The sequence below is a fragment of the Danio rerio genome, chromosome 7 (genome assembly GCF_052040795.2).
Source record: "Danio rerio strain M-AB ecotype USA chromosome 7, GRCz13ab, whole genome shotgun sequence".
NCBI lineage: Eukaryota > Metazoa > Chordata > Actinopteri > Cypriniformes > Danionidae > Danio > Danio rerio.
Genome location: NC_141027.1, coordinates 57,205,709 through 57,224,289, shown reverse-complemented (window position 1 = coordinate 57,224,289; position 18,581 = coordinate 57,205,709). Strand labels below are relative to the sequence as shown.

The window sequence follows — 18,581 nt, the reverse complement described above, 5'->3', positions numbered from 1 at the left end:
CTACTAACTGCTTGTTAACTTACTGAATTAGTAAATTAAATTAATAATGAATAAGAATATAATTGAAGAGTATCAGCCCAATTAAAAATACAAATAAATGAAAAACTTCAGTTTAATTAGTGTGTGCAAAGAACATGGATTTATACTTCATTAGAGAAAAATAGATTCATATAAATAAAAAGCACAAAATTCTGATAATTTTGTATTATTTCATGCAGGGTTTATATAGTTAAAGGTTGAGGGCCCTATCATACACCCGACGCAATGTGGCGCAAGGTGCAACGTAATTGTTGTTTGCTAGTTTTCTGTTTAACTGTTTTCTTGCTAGTGAAACGCTCAGTTTTTCCACTCAGACTTACTTTACGTCATGTAAATAGCAAATATGCCATGGAGCGGCGCAACTGACTCTTAAAGGGAATGGGAGATGAGACTCTTTTAGACCATGCGCCGCGGCGCAAAGCGGATTTTTTTATCCTTATATTAGCAAAAGCGGATTCTGACATACCCCTAATGCGTTTGCGCCCTGCGCTTTGCGTATGGATTTTCAAAATAGAGCCCTTAATGTGTGAAAAATGTATATACTTCATTTCTGGTAAGACTGTCCTGTACAACCTTTAAAATTTAGCAAATACACTTTTTAAGCTTCCCATTGAAAAAAACTACTTGCCACAATCTCTGCTTGAGGGTTGTAGCTTTAGATTGATGTATAGTTTGTCAAGATTACTGTTACTCTCTATTTGTTTTTGAAGTAATCTACTGACATGTTCAAAAACAGCACCCCAGTGCATCCATTAAATAGGTTACAATACTTTTTTGCAATGATACTGCTACAACGGACCAATGAAATGTATTGGTACATCAAAAAAGTAGTTCTGCTTGTTCAAACTACTTACTTAAAATAAGCTTAAACAAAACAATTCAGAATTTATTTTGGGCAAGCTTCATTGGTTTGTGTTGAATCTACTTAAACTAATTGAGCGAACTAAATGGATTTGTGTTGGGAAAAAATGAATGAATTTTGCGCAATCCAGCAATTTTTATTTATTTTTTTTATTTTTATTTTTTTGCAGTGCATTATACACTCACCAGCCACTTTATTAAGTATACCTGTCCTTGTTGAACCACCTACCTTGTTGAATCTATGCCACAATGGATTAAGGGAATTCTATGCCACAATGGATTAGGGAATTAGGTGTACCTAATAAAGTGGCCAGTGAGTGTATATAATTTGTCTTATAAATTATTATCTCATTAAATTTAGGTACCATGACAACACCAGTTTTTAACCCAATTAAATCTCAACCTAGTTGAGCCTGGTAGCACGTCTGTATCAGCAGCACAAGTCTAAGATATCAACTTTACATTTGTAGCACCCTCCCAATGCAAATAAAGCTTGTTTGCACGGTTGCTTATCGCTCCTTTCCAATCGACTACAGTGTTTACTTGGCAAAAGAGATCTGACCGCGATGCCCAGAGTTCAGGCTATTAATAGAAGCAGAAGAATTACATGACGCCAGATCAGGGAACACCTCAAAAACACAATGACCAAACGCCAAAGCACAGCCTAAAAGAAAAGCCGGCGAGATGTAGTGAGCGCTAATTACATCCCAAACCACACACACAAACACAAACACACACACAGAGAGGATGGGAGTGGTGTGCTGTGTGAGGGGAAAACTATGGAAAGTGATTTGTGGAGCCAGCGACACGTCTCTGTACAGCAAAGACACAATATTTCAATACTGACCGGTTCATTCTCATAGTAATTTCCCCAGTGCGGCCTGTGAGGTTTCTTTGTCATCTGGAAGTAAGGTATAGATGGGATTAGAGCAACATTCCACAGTGTGCCTGCTAAACACATGCCGTTATAAAAATGAGAGAGCTAAAGCATTATGGGATATAGCCACATGCTCTTGGTTATAAACACTGAGGTTATGTTTGGAATGGGATACTGCTATACTACTCATACTAATTTTTTAGCATGTACACAAAATAGTGTGTATTTTTAGCACATATAAGCTTTCATTTTTATTTCCTTTCTAAAGTATTATTTAACTAGATTTTTTCTAAAGCTCGGCATAAGATTACTACAAGATAAGGAATCACATATTCGACAGTTGAAATCAGTTATTAGCCCTCCTCTGTACACTGCCTGACAAAAGTCTTGCCGCCTATGCAAGTTTTAGGAACAACAATTAATAAATTGACTTCTAGTTGATCATTTAGTATCAAAAGTGGCTTATATAAAAGGCAAAGGCCTCTAGATTACACATATTTTTACCAAAATCAAGACATGGATCATATTTGTTTTATTTAGGACAGTACGGTCTGACTATGCTTAGACAAAAGTCCTGTCACTTAACAGAAAAAATGTCCAGTATAGAATATAAAGTCATGGTGCAGTGGAAAAGAATGAATATTGTGTATGACTCCCATGAGTTTGGAGGACTGCATCCATACATCTCTGCAATGAATCAAATCACTTACTAATAGTCATCTGGAATGGCAAAGAAAGCGTTCTTGCAGGACTCCCAGAGTTTATCAAGAGTCTTTGGATTCAGCTTACCAATAATACTTAATCTGCTAAATAATGTTCATGTCTGGTGAGTGGGTTGGCCAACCCTGGAGCGCCTTGACCTTCTTTGCTTTCAGGAACCTTGATGTGGAGGCTGAAGTATGAGAAGGAGCCTTATCCTGCTGAGGAATAAACCATTTCCTGTGGTTTGTAATGTAATGGGCAGCACAAATGTCTTGATACCTCAGGCTGTTGATGTTGCCATCCACTCTGCAGATCTCTCACACACCCCAATACTGAATGCAACTCCAAACCATGAATTTTTTTTTGATTGATTTCTGTGAGAATCGTGGGTCCATGTGGGTTACAATAGGTCTTCTGCAGTATTTGTGATGATTGGTATGCAGTACAATGGATGATTCATCGAAAAAAAAACATTTCCACATAAAAAAAAAACACTTCTACATTTCCAAATGATTAACTAGAAGTTATTATTTGGTGCTCTTAAAACTGACTTTTGTAACGTACTGTATATTTTTTTCTTCATTTTTTGTTTAACAGAAAATTTTTTATTCAATACATTTATAAACATGATAGTTTTAATAGCTCATTTCTAAGAACTGATTTCTTTTATCTTTGCCATGATGACAGTACATAATATTTCACTAAATATTTCTAAAGATACTAGTATTCAGTTTAAAGTCACATTTAAAGGCTTAACCAGATTAATTAGGTTAAACAGGCAAGTAATTAGTTAAATCATTGTATAACAGTGGTTTGTTCTTTAGATAATAAAGAAAACAAATACAGCTTAAAAGGGCTAATAATTTTGAACTTAAAATTGTTTTGTTTTTGTTTTTTTGTTTTTTATTTAAAATCTGCTTTTATTTTAGCCGAAATAAAACAAAAGAAATAAATATTAAAAGAAATACTGTGAAAAATTCCTGAATCTGTTAAACATCATTTGGGAAATATTTAAAAACAAACAAAAAAAGATTTATAAGAGGGCTAATAACTGACTTTAACTGTAAATAAAAACTGGATTAAACATTTAGTAAATTCTGACCTCTAAGAAGTTGGCAGTATGCTAGTATTCCATTCCGACAAGACAAAAACACAAAATGACATGTACATGTACTTGATTATGACAAAAGCTGGCACACAATGAGATGAAGAGAGACAGGTCCTGGAACAGGTTATGTGAAGATTTAGGATATTTAAGATTTTGTTTTCATAACCGTAAGGAAGGTAATATTATCCTTAAGTAAATATTTATAAAGAATCTAATCAACTTTAAAAGGTACATTACTGTCTAGTAGCTAACCTGATATGTTCATTTTTAATTTAAATGATAAAGCTATAATGATATACATTTCCTGATTATTAGTTCACGATATACTGCACAAATACATTTACATAATGTTTTGTAGAAAACTTCACTCAACTAACTTAAAAAGTTACTTTAATACTCAAACATCAAGTGCAACTTATTTGTCTTTATGATTCATCAGTCTAATTACTGAAAATAACTTTTATAAAGAAATACTATCTAACTGTCTTAATTTTCATATATAGAAAATCACGGGTGCACAAACTCAGTCCTAGAGTGCCGGTGTCCTGCAAAGTTAAGTTCCAATCCTAATTAGACACACCTGGGCTAGCTAATCAGGCTCTTTCCCAATTGCGTTCTCATGGATCGCAGTCTTGCCAGGTCACCTCGGAAGAATGAACTCGGGAGGGCGTGAGAACATGGAACGCATCCTTTGAGAAATGAGATGCTGCGTTCCTCCTGATGGTCACATGACCTTCACTCGGTTTTAATGGAAAATAATTAAATCATTACAGCATAAAAACCTTACAAATATTCTTTGTACAATACAAATAAAGCTGATTTCAATACAAATTTCAGCAAATAAACAACCTTAATGTGATTTTCATTTAAATATATACTTCTACCGTCTCATTTAGGGAAACTCCTGAGATAAATAAGTTTTATCTCTGAACTTTAATAATAAACAGGTATAAAATGCTGTGTTTCCTATCTCCTTTTTTTAAATTATTTTTATAATCAGCAGCAATGACTTCTGTGTGAGCTTTGCACTCAAGTCTCCATCAACACATCCTCAATATCAAGAACACATCCGGGAACTTTCACGCTTCCTCTGTTCTTGCAGTCTTGAGTTTTGGAACTAAACTTTGGCAGTTGATGATGATCTTCCATGAGAACACAAGGGCGCAAGATCACTGAAGAACACATACTAAGAAACAGCTTTCTAGAAACCAACTAGCCTCAACTAACCTGCAAGGATGAGCAAAAATCTGCAAGACACCGGCCCTCTTTAACAGAGTTTGGGCACCCCTGGTCTAAATATTAAGTTAATCTTGCTTTTTACTGATTTTTTTAGTTGCTCTTTACTTATTTGCAGATTTAATTTTTATTTTATCTTATCAAATGCACTAATAATGTTCATAAAAAGAAAATTTTTGTGAAGTGTTACGGAGAATCAAATAGCATTTATTATTTAATCTTGCGTAACAAAAACAGTTGGACAGTTAGCAAATCAAAACAACTTGCTAAACAGAAACTAGAAACCACAGTCAAAACGTTTTCTGTAGAAGTTTTGTTTTTTTTTCCATGTGAATTCTCCGCATTTTTTGAGGCCTTGAGACATTAGAGACGGAAGTTAAGAAAGAGCTACTATACTGGTACTTTGCAAAAATGACAAGAATTCACACCTCTAAAGTTTCTTCCTTATTAAGTTTCTCAGCTCACTGGAGCGTTCAGGTTTATGGCAGTTCTAAGAAACCAAATAACTTGATATTTTTCAGTTTTGCCCTCTTGAATTTGTAACTGTGCAGAGGAGATTGTGCGTGCAGCCAGATGGACACACAAAAATCAGGGATATATAAAAAAGAAAAACTACTGCCTGGACACAGAGATTCCTCTGTATGTGGAAATTCAAGACCTGCACTAGTGAGCACCACATACTGGTCAAAAATAATGAGTAGGAATGAATCACAATATTAGTCCAAACAGTGACTACAAGTTTTAATATTGATGATTTAATTGCTGTAGATTAGCTCAAGTAAATTAGTTTGATGTTAGAAACAGAAACGCAGACCTGACAAATGAAAACACACACGTGAATTATCAAAAGCTTTGTTGATATTTCCGAACATTTAAAAAGATACTCCACCAAAAATTGTAACAACCTTATTAGTCATTCTTCTCATGCTAACTCATTAGAATAATTAGCCCTCCTTAATTATGAGCTACCTGTTTAATTTTTATCCCAATTTCTCTTTGACAGAAAGTTTTTTCAACACATTTCTAAATCTGAGTTTTAATATACTAATTTCTAATTTTTATCTTATATAAAACAAATAAAATATTAATTGTTAAATTAAGTTACATTTTTGTGTTAACTATTCCTGTTATCTGTTTCTATTCCTGTTGTAAATAGGGAATGAGATAGAGATAGAGTCCATTTATCTCAAGTGCATTTACCCTTAAAAACTGATGCATTAAATACCACACAAAAACGTTTGAAGGTAAGCTATATGTTAAAAGTTGATGAATCATTGAATTCAGTAATAAAATAGTAGGTGTGTAAGAGGAAATCCAAACATTTTAATTTTTTAAAACTAAAATACATATGCTGTAGATCATGCTTGACTCCTGTTCCTTCAAATAGTTTTGACAGTGAATTGACATACAAAAACCGACCACACCAGAATATTTGCCCATATGGAGAATTATAAGAGAAAACTTAATTAAATACAAATCTTAGGCCCAATTTACACTGCCACCGTGACCCAATCCTGATTGTTTGCTCATATGTGAGACAAATCGAATCTGTCCTATGACCGTGTAAACACGAGAAAAAAAACGAAAAAAAAAAACGCATGCATTGGATAAACAGAGATCGGTTTCAGGCCTCCTTCATATGTGGACATACTGTAAATCAGATATGTGACAATGAGACTATCATGTAAATAAGCAGATCGGATTTATTAAGGCATTCATTTTTGTATGTCATCTTTTTTCGTACTCCACGGATAAATAATGTAGAAGGAGGAGCGTGTGTGTGCTCATCCTAAAACTTCAGAGCCAATGTTCCTCATTAAAGCCCGCCACAATTTGCTCCCACCAGATCCGAGATCTCTCTAGTACCCACAAATTCCTCTATATGGTGGAGGACACCATATATAAACCATAGGTGCAAGCTGCGATGACAACCCTTTCCCTCATCCTCCACCTCAAAATCATTTTAAAGTTGGGCGAACTTCGCATATTCCACAGAGCTAAAAGCAGGACAATCACTTCCATTATGGCTAGAGTGGCGCAGATGCTAGAACCCGCCCTTACGCATGAGCAAGGTTGTAAATTGTATGGCATGTACACATGAATCAGATATGGGTCACAATTAAAAGAACATGTAAACGGACAGGCCAAAAAATCGGGATTGGGCATCAAGACCTGAGTGTAAACGGGGCTATAGACACAATTCAGATGTTTTGTGGTGTTTGTTTGGTGTTGTTCAAAGAAATGTGTGAAAATCCTTTATTCAACAACCATATGACCCTGTAAAAATCATTAGTGTCATACTGCACCATAGCACTGATTTTACCAAGAAATGCAAGTCAAATGTATAAGTATGTTTTTAAAGTTTCATAAAAATTTAGGTGGAAGCACATATTTCCAATGAGCTTGCGAATGTTATGCTTGACTTGTGTTATTTATTATGCATCCGATTGCTTCATAACCTGGGGTCCGTTCTCCGTACCTCGCTTAAATGATCTAAGATTATTTAACAGATCTTGAAATCTTGATAACTGATCTGTGGCTAATTTCGTTCTTTAAACAAGTTTGCGAATCACATGACATCATGTGATTAATATATAATTATTCATGAACGTAAAATGACATACAATGCATAGTAAAAGGTTTGTTTAAAATAATATCCAACAGTTTTCCACATTTGTTGTGGGCTGCAGGATTTACATTTTCATATGTTAAGAGCATTTAGCAATTTATTTAGTTTTGATTATCTTTATTATAGGAGCCTAGCCCTATTCGAATTTTTTTAATCGGTGTAATAACTGGATGTTAAAATAATTTTGCATCAAAAAAGCCTATTGATATTGGTAAAGTGGTCTGCAACTATTGCCAAGCATTAAATCACCAGGGGCCTCATGTACGAAGACTTGCGTTGAATTCATACTAAAACATTGCGTACACACAAAGCTTTAAATGTGCGTACGCAGTAAAAAATTTAGAAGTATGAATTTGTATGCCGAATCACACGCATATTCTCTTTGTACATCCGAATTAACGTGAAACTGAGTGTAACATGCAAGAGGTCCCAGCTTCCATCCCCGTATGAATATGCTAATGACTCTACTTTGGCAAAACCAAACGAAGAAGCAATGGCAAAAGCAAGCAAAAAGAGAAACTTTGAACAGAATGTGAATTGGAGGTGCGCCTATCGGAGGTAGAATGGAGAAAAACTGTGTTATTTGCAAGTTAGTCCACCGAAATTAATAACAAAAGAAAAAAAATTGTGTGGGGAGTTTAGCTGACGCGGTAACGCAGCGGGTTTTTGTTGGAAACCTCGTTGTTAGACACCTCGTTGGAATGAGCTAATTGAGAGTTAGTTGAGCAGATTTCAGCAGCACGAGTTGCGAAGCTCATGTAGCGCATGGCATCATGTTTTGACACTATCATTCCTGAACCTGGTTCGAATCCAGCGTCTGATTAACTTATTTTTCTTTTTTCCCCATTACATATCAGATTTTTCCTACTCTTCATCACGAGGAACACAAGTAGGAATCATTAATAAGTGTGTGCATTATGTTAAGTGCATTAAGCATCACATATTATTTGCACATTTATTAAATGGATATGTTTCTGATTCACGTATGCAAAGTCCATCTTCAAATGGCGCCTTTACAGCAATGTGCATGCAGTCGATCTCTCCGATTACATTGGGAAAACCGGCGATCGCTGCAAGTTGCGCTTTAATGTTTGGCTGGTCAACTGCATGGTATGGAAACCTTATATAATTGTTGAAATGCGGATGATCCCGTCTCATACAGCTGCTATTGCACGACTCAAAGATACTTCGTAGTCTGCAATTTAACATAATTGCCTCTATGAGTCACCAATGGAAATAAAACAAACACACACAAGAAATGCACGTACGCCAGACATGAAGTTGCTGTGGAGCAATGCACATTGTCACGTTCATTTCATTGTTAGTAAATCCAAACGTGAGTGTGAAACCTGGAGTACGCAAAGTTTTCGTGCATATGCAGTGTTGATACATAAGGGCCCCAGAATATTACCCGTCAAAACATGTGCATGACTGCATAAATTCTTATTCCCTAATTTTTTTTTATTTATTTAATTTTTTTTAATTGTGCATGTCTATTATCATACAAAAATTGTACTAGAGCTGGGTCGGTACCTTAAAATAGTACGTGGTTGTAAAAGGTTCATATTAATAAAAATTCTGTTTGAATGCCTTAAGGAGTATAACCATGTGACCGTTTTTGTACTTCTTTAGTACAAAAACTTTTTTTAGACAGTTTAAGTGGAGATTACATACGTTTGAGCATACGTTGAGTATACGTTTATATATATTTAACTATTTACTATTTACCAAAGTATTTATAACTGCTACTGTACGAAAATATTAGCATTCGGTACATACTTTAACTATTACATTTGCTTGAAAAAACCTGATCTAATATTGTTTATATGAAATAAGCTGCTGCTCCTGAGCAGGTTTGAGCTACCCGAACTGTTGCTTTGACAAAATCTCTTGGACGAGTTTCGAAGAACGAAACAATCCTTGATCATGTCAAATCATCAATAACCAAATCCAGCTAATTGAGTAATCCATGCAACAAGAACGGACCCCAGTTCTAGATCTGTTCCCCTACATACTGTAACACAGCCAGAAATGAGCTGTCTAAAAACCTCTGTGATCCACAGAAGTAAATTCAAAAGCATCAGGGACTGGCACAGCATCAGGGTGAGCAAATCGTAAGAGAATTTCACATTTTTGGGTGGAGTATCCCTTTAACGTTTTGTGAGACCAAAAATACATTTTCACACATACAACGGAATGAACATCTGCATGCAAGAGCACTTCACACAGAAACAAAAGCACGAGGCAGGTGTGTGTTATGGAAATGAGGGGCATGTTAGAAGCACAGGGGCTGCTTTCTGTGGCGGGATTAGGTTTTAAAGCGGCTCTGTGTGTGAGAGCACTGGGCCAGCTGAAAGGAATGAACTGTGGAATCTGTTTCCTCCATTCTCCCCTCCTTCCTGTTTGCCCAGCGAGAGAGTGAATCCCGTCAATGGGTCTGTTACGGCCTCAGAGAGCAGCTGCCTGACACGCACTCATGACAAAAACTGACTCCACATGGGACACACCACAAATAATGCTGGCATCCAAATTTCTCAACAAGTGTGCGTTGACTTCTCTAACAGCATAGCCTTTACAGTTTGCACCACAGACCTGACTAGGGTGTCATGATGAGCAACGTTGACAGTAACTGTAAAAATTCTATGTAGATATGTTAACACTGGACATATGATATTCGTTTAGTGCCAATTAACATTCAACAAGTCGGTGGCAGGATTGCACCTTAACGCTGGTTGCCACCCATCACGAAAATATGAGTACAATGCAATGTGTAGCGATTACTGCCACACACAATCATGCTGGAGGATGTGACACACAAAAGCAAGACAATCTATTTTCTTTCACAACATGTTTGATTGTATTTTTGGCATAGATTTGAGACATAGACATAGATTTTTTGACAACAAAAAGAAAAATTAAAGTATCCTCCAGACAGACTTTTTGTATACTTGTGTAGTTCCTCTAACATTGATATTTGGACTAATTAGTTCGTCAAAATGTTGAATTTGACTGCTTACATTATTATGATTTATATCATTATGAACATTTCTGCTGATATCATTAATGTGGCCATATTTACTGTGTTGAGAAAACAAGATATCATAAAAGCCCAAATCCTGACACAGTGAAAGTCCATAGCCTTTTATCTGAGCAAGTCATTTACACCCTGTTTACACCTGGACTTAACCTCTTAGGACCCAATGTGTTTATTAAATGCATTTTTAAATTATCTTTGCTATTTGGGCTTATTGGAATCTAATTAGAATAAAACCTAAGTATCATCTTTCGATATGATGTACTTTTAGAGAAAAATTATGTCCTTATATGTGGACTTTTGGTCCGAATTTTCATAAAACACTTTTTCCTGACTGTTTTTAATGCATATATTTTATTTAACATAATTTGACCATCAGAGAGTAAAAACTATTTTTTTTCCCCCATTTTGGACAGTTAAAAATAGTTCTTGGGATATTTCATGAGCTGCAAAACAGTTGCAGGATGACACTGTATGTCTGTAATAAAATATAAAACACTCAAAGTATTTTAAATAGCCACTTCAGAGCTAAAATGGGCTGTCCACGTATGTGGCCAATAAGCTCTAGGAGGTTAAAGGAACAGATCAACCTAAAATAACTCTAATGGGGCATTTACACAACAACTTTTCAGCCAAAAACGGGAGTATTTGTATGCATTTTGGCTAGAGCTGCATAATATATCATTTCAGCATCGATACCGCAATGTGGTCATTCGCAATAATCACATTGCAAGCATATGCAATGCTGAAGTCTGGGTATAAATGACCATTTTGGAAAATATTTAAAAAATTGTACCATTTGACAAATTACTAAAGACAAATTTTATTGAATTGTTTATAAAAACAAAGACTATGAAGTATTATTTTACTATTATTTGATCTCATTACTGTCGCGATGGCAAGCAGATGCTTTGTTTTTTTATTTTTTTATTTAAAAAGCGCATTAAAGCTTAGATACAACCTAAAAGATGACAATACAACACTTATTATCACAATAATCAGCACTTTTAATAGTTTATTTTACAGACTTTTAATATGTTGTTGTTCTATTGGAGTTTTCATTCCAAAATGGCTGCCGCGCCCTCTAGTGACTGTTTTCAAAGTTACCGTAGAGTGTCGCTTCTTGGTCATTCTAAGCTCTTTGTAGATAGTATGTTCACACCATGTCCCAACTATACATGAAGCAGCAACGCATCATAAGATAAACTGTATCTTTTTCTTGTTAAAACGACTTTCTTTTATTTTATTTTATTTCTTTTATTTATTCTTTTTTTTTTTTTTTTTACATTAATTTTATTTCATTATTATATTTACTACAGCATAAACTAAAAGACAATTATCCCCTCAGGTACAAGGTATGTTTTTTTTTTTTACAATACCAATATTTGAACGAGACATATATTGTCATTATTATAGAAAGCAGCAACAGATCACTTAACTCTAAACTTGATAAAAAAAAAAAGGAAAAGGTTTGAAAATGAAAGTCAGTGCAAAATCTTCATTATCATCATATGTACTATTAATAGTGCTAAATTGGTTTAATATGCATCAATTAGATTACAACCCTAACCATTTCATTGGGAGTGCAGTGCTGATATTTAAATTAATGGATAGTATTTGCTTCTGTTGTGTTGCGTTATGATTGGTGAAGACAGCCAAATTGTTTGTTGGTGGAATCTTGTAGCGTCAAGTGTAATTAGGACACAATGTTAGAGAGATGTAGACTAAAGACAGTAGAATAATCACTACGTGATAATGTTCATGATGCTCAAATTTTTACTAACACTTGATCAGAAAAGTGTTGATTTACTTCACATTACCTGCAGGGAATTGACAATGATCTCTATAAGGCTTGTGCTGGCATGTATGCAGAATTTGCAGTGTGTGTCTGAGATGCATCATACCCACACTGTATGTTTCAAAATGTTTACTAACACTTAATCAGAAGAGTGTGGATTTACTTCACATTACCTGCAGGGAATTGACAATGATCTCTACGGCTTGTGTTGGCGTGTATGCAGAATTTGCAGTGTGTGTCTGAGATGCATCATATACAAACTGAAAATTATACATACATACATCGTCAATTCCCTGCAGTTGCTGTTTACTAACAAGCTGACAGCGCCAAATACTTCCCTGGTACTGTATATGTAGTACAGCATTTTAAGTCATTATCATGAATGTCTAAATGCAGATCTTTTTGAAAACGTTGTTGTGTAAACAGGAAACTATATAAAAAGTTCTCTGTCTTGTAAATGTAGCCCAAACTCATTGTTTAAACACACTAAATGAAATAACCAGGAGAAAAAAACTTTAACCAAAAAAACTAAATAATTACAACAGAAAAAAAAATTTGTCTTCATAGACATTTTGGCTAGATACTAATCCATTTTACTTGTATAGCACAGAGCAGCATGAATTTGCTCCAAAAAAAAAAAAAAAAAAAAAAAAAAAATATATATATATATATATATATATATATATATATATATATATATATATATATATATATATATATATATATATATATATATATATATATATTTATTGAATGTGGATAACTCCAAGTGTAAACAGGGAATCACTCAAACCTCCTTTCCCAATGTCGAGGGCAGCACATGGGCTTTGTTTACTGTGCATTGTTTGCCATGTAAACACTTAAGTGTCTTGATGCATTAATGACTTCTACCATTTTTCCATCAAATCTGGATTTAAAAATGGGTTTAAAAACAATTAAACAATTAAAAAATTTGGAATTGGCCACCACTAAACATGTACAAGACTTTAAGGATGTCCTTCCATAAGCCACACATCAACATGCATTGCCATAGTAAGTGGTGATAAATTCAGAGACCCTTCTCTCAAAGAAATCTGATAACAAGTGGTCACAGGAGACACATGTTACAACCAGGTGTCAGTGGCAATGTGTCTCTGTCGACCACTTGTAATGGGCTCATCTGAGAGGAATGTTAATGGCAGTAGTAAATGGGGTCACTGAGGGTGAGTACAGTGCATGCAGCAGGATGAAGTCGTACCTGATTGAGGTAATGGTATTCTTCAGGCTTTTTGAGGTGGAACGCTGTCCTCTCCTCTTCACTCGTTCCTGCCAGCAGGTAGTAAAACACGTGGTAATTCCTGCGACATAAACAGAATATATATATTTTTTAAAACAGCATACTGCCATTAGTCGATTGAAGATATTTGGATATAAATTTGCCAGTTGCTTTACAGTCCAAGCAGTACTGATTCTGCTTGGAGTCAAATTTTAGTGCTGAACCCATCTTTAAAACAGGGGTTTTCAAGATGCGGTCCAGGGACCTACACAGACTGCAAAAATTGCTATGGGACCATGGGAATGTTTGGAGCGGGAAAAAGGTACAGTTAAGCAAGTAATTGAAAAAAATTAAGTAATTAAGAGTGAAAAGAAGATTTAAAATAAATGAAAAGTAATTTTATTAGTAGTTCAATATTATCTAATCTAACATTATTTAATCATTACAGTAAACAAATGAGCATAAAGGAAAATAAGATGTAATGATTTTTAAATAATTATTGAAAACAATGAATTAAAATACAATTTAGTGAGATAAACAACAAAATTAAAAACGTACAGTTAAAATGTCATTGAAATAGGTAAAATGTGCCATTTTTACAATAAATTAAATATGTAATATATATTCATTTAGTTAAATTAATATATACCATTAAAATATCATTAAATTTAACTTAATAGAGATTAAATATGTAATACGTTTAAAATAAATTAATTATCCAAAACTCAAAGAATGACTAAAATAAGTTAATAGATGTATACATATCATTAAGTAATAAATAATAAAAAAAATAAATAAATGTACATGCAACACAGACTAACTACCTTTGCTTTTTTATTATTTATATATTCCACTACTTAAGATGGGCCTTTATACAAGAAGCAAATGATCAAAAGAAAATCGCCACACTGACACTTTACCTCATAAATGTTTTTAAGAAAGCATTTGTTATAAATATAATATAATCTTAATTTAAAAAAAATAAATATGAGTTAAAGTAGCAGTGTGCCATATTTGTCAAATAAGGGTTACTTGAACAAGGATGATCATATTCAATCCCTGAAAATCCCTGCTTTAAAACACAATGTAGGAAAGCATAAAATTAAAAGGTAATTCTTGTTATAAACCTTTGGCACTCTGAGGGAAGGCATGCTTACATCATTCTAACTAAAACTAACAATTTTTGAAAACTACATTGTCTCTTTGCATTTGTTTATTTAACTTCCACAGTAATTCTCAATCAAAATCCAGCAATCACTGTTAAAAATGTTTTTTTCAAAGCAAGCATTTCAGTTTGTGACCAAGTAAATATTTCATACTATATACAATTGAAGTATTGTTCAAAAAGTCACACAACTGTATGTCTGTAATAAACTTGATATGTGAGAAAAATAAAGGGCACTGACTCTAAAAAGCTGAGATTGACATATCTGTAAAGAAACTAATCGCTTTATCATGCCACTTGTCACACAATGTCAAACTAGTTTCGGTTGGACAAACTTGGACAAGTATGACGGCTGTGATTTATGCCCAACTCCATAAAAACAAGTAAACAAGGAATTTATGTCATAAAACTAGTGTGACCAGTAACGACAGCCAAGAGATAAAGCATCTGTAGATGTAAACTGAACAACTACTGTAACTCCAACAACACAGCATAGAAATTACTGGACATATTCCTCATGAGCTTCTATCAAATCAACACTATATTCAATTAAACTTTAGTTTAGATGAGAATAATGTTGATTTAAGCACAAAATATTTCAATTCAATAGATGATTTCTTTATTTCCTACTTATTGACAGCTGAAGTGAATAGGATCAGCAAGGTATGGGACAGTTCATAAATAAAATCATTACCATTCTTTTCTTTTGTCTTGGTTCTGTGTGATTGCAAACAGTTTAGTTCAGTTAGTATTTAGAAAATAACTTTATATAAATAGTGCAAAAGGGGGAAATTTTAACACTATGTTCCATACATCATTCTATGCTGATGTATGGAATGTCTAATTGGAATTTAGTGTTTCAATAGGACACTTTTTTAGAAATTCAATTCAATTCAATTCAGCTTTATTTGTATAGCGCTTTTTCAATGTAGATTGTGTCAAAGCAGCTTCGTATAAATGGTCATAGTAGCTGGAATAGAGTAGTTCAGTTTTTAGTGTTTAAGTTCAGTACAGTTCAGTTTAGCTCAGTTCAGTGTGATTTAATCATTACTGAGAGAAATCTGTGAAACAAAGTCAAATGACCCATTCCTAGTATTGGTTAATAACAGCACAACGTCTTCTACCTTTCATTGTGTTCCTGATAGACGAGTCTGGACTTCTCCAGCAGGTATTTCTCTACATATGCTCTGCAAAAAAAAAAAAAGCAACAAATTAGCAAAGGGTTGCAGGCATTTCACAACACTACAGACAGGGACAAACTTACCCTCTAACAGTGCCACTTTCCTGATAGTTCACTTGGATGAACTTCCCAAAACGGCTGGAGTTATTGTTATGTGCTGTCTTTGCGTTGCCAAAAGCCTGTAAATGCAAAAAAACACCATAAGAGTATTGACAAGTGTATGAAGGACTAACTAAAATTTACAACAAATTTATCAATTGTTTAGAGAATTAAATAATTCATCAATCAGTGCATTTTTATGCACATACATCCAGTATGTGGTCAGCCAAGGACATCAAAAAGGTAGTAGGAAGTCAAAAATGCATGAATCTGGTAAATCAATCAATCAATCAATCAATCAATCAATCAAACAGTTAATCAATCAATCAATCAAACAAACAGTTAATCAATCAAACAAACAGTTAATCAATCAAACTAATCAAACAAAAAGAAAAAAAAAAAATTAAAAAAAAAAAAAAAAAATATATATATATATATATATATATATATATATATATATATATATATATATATATATATATATATATATATATATTTAAAATAATAAAAACACTCTTACCATAAAAAACACTTTGTTAAATATTAATTATATTTAATTAATTTAATTATATTAATTATCTATATATTATCTATATTAATTATATTAATATAACTATACATTAAAAAAAATCATGCTATAACTAAAAACAAGGAAGCACGTTTGACCAGCCAGCAAACCAAAACAACCTGCATTATGATGCAATGTTTTAGGTTTGTCAATCATTTATGCAAAAGCCTGAAATTAATTTTCAATTGATGAGATAGTTGGAAAACTGTCATGAACAACTTAATTACAAACTAGTGTGGTGTAACACCTTGACTACAATACACCTTGACTACATAAGCAGAACAAAAAACCTTGAGGCCAACCTAAATCAGCTGTAAGTGTCCAGCACTTCCCTTTCTGGCCTTGTTTTTGTTACGTGTCTGCCTGGAGAGCAGGAAGTTATTCAGCTGTACGTAAACGCTCTTGTTATTTGTAGCTCCACCACAAGTAAACAAATTCCTCTGTAGAACGAACAAGCTGCGAGGTCCGTCAAGAGGGACAGCATTTACCCACGGCCAAACAGAGGTCAGTCTCACAGCCAATGGTGCCACACACACACACACAAACACACACTACCCCGCAAGTGTGTGCTTTTCAGAGTGGGTTTACGGCTCTCAGGGGATTCAAGGACAAGCCGTTCCGCCACAGGAGAATGGAATTCTGGGTAGGGCGGCACCACTGGCGTACAGCTGACAGCCATGAGCTAATGTAACAGTCAAACACCGTGACGCATCTAGTCAGCTATGTTAAGTAAAGTCCTGAATGTCTAGAAAAGGTTATGTCAAACACGGAGATAACTATACAAATGGCCTCTGGAAGCTGTGCTGGAAAAGTCTATTTAGCTCTTCGCAATCTATGCTAGAGGCACATGCCAAACATCAAGTGGATACTGCGCAGTTCCTTCTGTGACACGTTAATTTATGCTGCTTCACAAATCCACAAGTCCAAAATGAAAGAGATCTGGACGCTCCAGGAAAACGGGTCAGACGAGGACACATAAAATCAGCTGTTAAAGTGTCACGTTCAGTCTTCCTGTGCAGTCAGAACACACAGCAACATGTCATGGTTATCAAAGGAGCCTTCTAGAGCCAAAAAACCTTGGACATGTTGGACATGAAAACATGCCATATTTCTTGCTTATCGTCAGAAATTGAAACGTGGAGATTTGGAATTCCCAATAATATTAGTAGTAAAGCAATGTAACTGAGAACGTTCATGAATTTGGGATTTCTAGACATTGTTTCAATGAACCTTTGTAAAATCTTGGATGGCTGGATTTACAGCTCTCAATGAGTGGTTATAAGCAACATATAACATATGGATTAGATATAAACAAGCCATATTTAAAATTGCTTATATATTTTAATCAAATATTAGCAAACACGCACACAAATTATGATGCAGGAGGAAACAAATGGTTGAATCAAACATATGAAAATAAAACAACAAGGACAGATTTGATTCTATTGCTATTATTATTAATTTATTTTGTGTTTTGCTGTAAGTATTTCACAATTATTTTACTGTTAAAAAGATCATGCATTTTTCACGGTTCTGTAGATGTAAAATAAACTAAATTATAAATAAAAAATAAATAATAATAATAAAACAATAATAATGGTAGACGTATCTGTCTACTGCTGGTTAAAATGCAAAATTTCGCACAGACGTAGAACAGTGGACTTGACAAAAACTTTTCATTTGCTCTAGTCATCAGTAACTGAATTAATATGTTTAAGACATATCCTTGCAATCAGTCAAAAGCCCCTTTCACACATACAGACCTTTCCGGAAAATTGCCGGCAATTTTCCGGAAAGGTTGTATGTGTGAACAGGTTCTTTTTGAAAATACCGGTAAATTCGTTCTGGCTATTTTCCGGAAAAAGAAGTTGTAACATTACCGGCAATTTGCCGGAATGCTGCGCTGTGTGAATGCAGAAGGAAGATTGCCGTAATAAGCACGTGCACGTCTAGAACGTGCTGACGTGAGACGTCTGCTTTAGCCAATCACAACAGTCAGACACATTTACGTCCGCGCGGTTTGTGAGAAT

General features: G+C 34.3%; 1 protein-coding gene across 50 annotated transcripts in view; it reads right to left on the bottom strand.

Moving 5' to 3' along the window:
* The window catches only part of myo9aa (myosin IXAa), a 256,784-nt gene that overhangs the window by 119,775 nt on the left and 118,428 nt on the right, over window positions 1-18,581 (bottom strand). For 35 of the 50 annotated variants that reach the window (NM_001423815.1, XM_087258425.1, XM_087258438.1 and 32 more), the window contains 4 exon segments: window positions 1,748-1,801; window positions 13,522-13,621; window positions 15,829-15,891; window positions 15,969-16,063. In NM_001423815.1, the coding sequence (NP_001410744.1) occupies window positions 1,748-1,801; window positions 13,522-13,621; window positions 15,829-15,891; window positions 15,969-16,063 (312 nt within the window). 50 annotated transcript variants of the gene reach the window in all.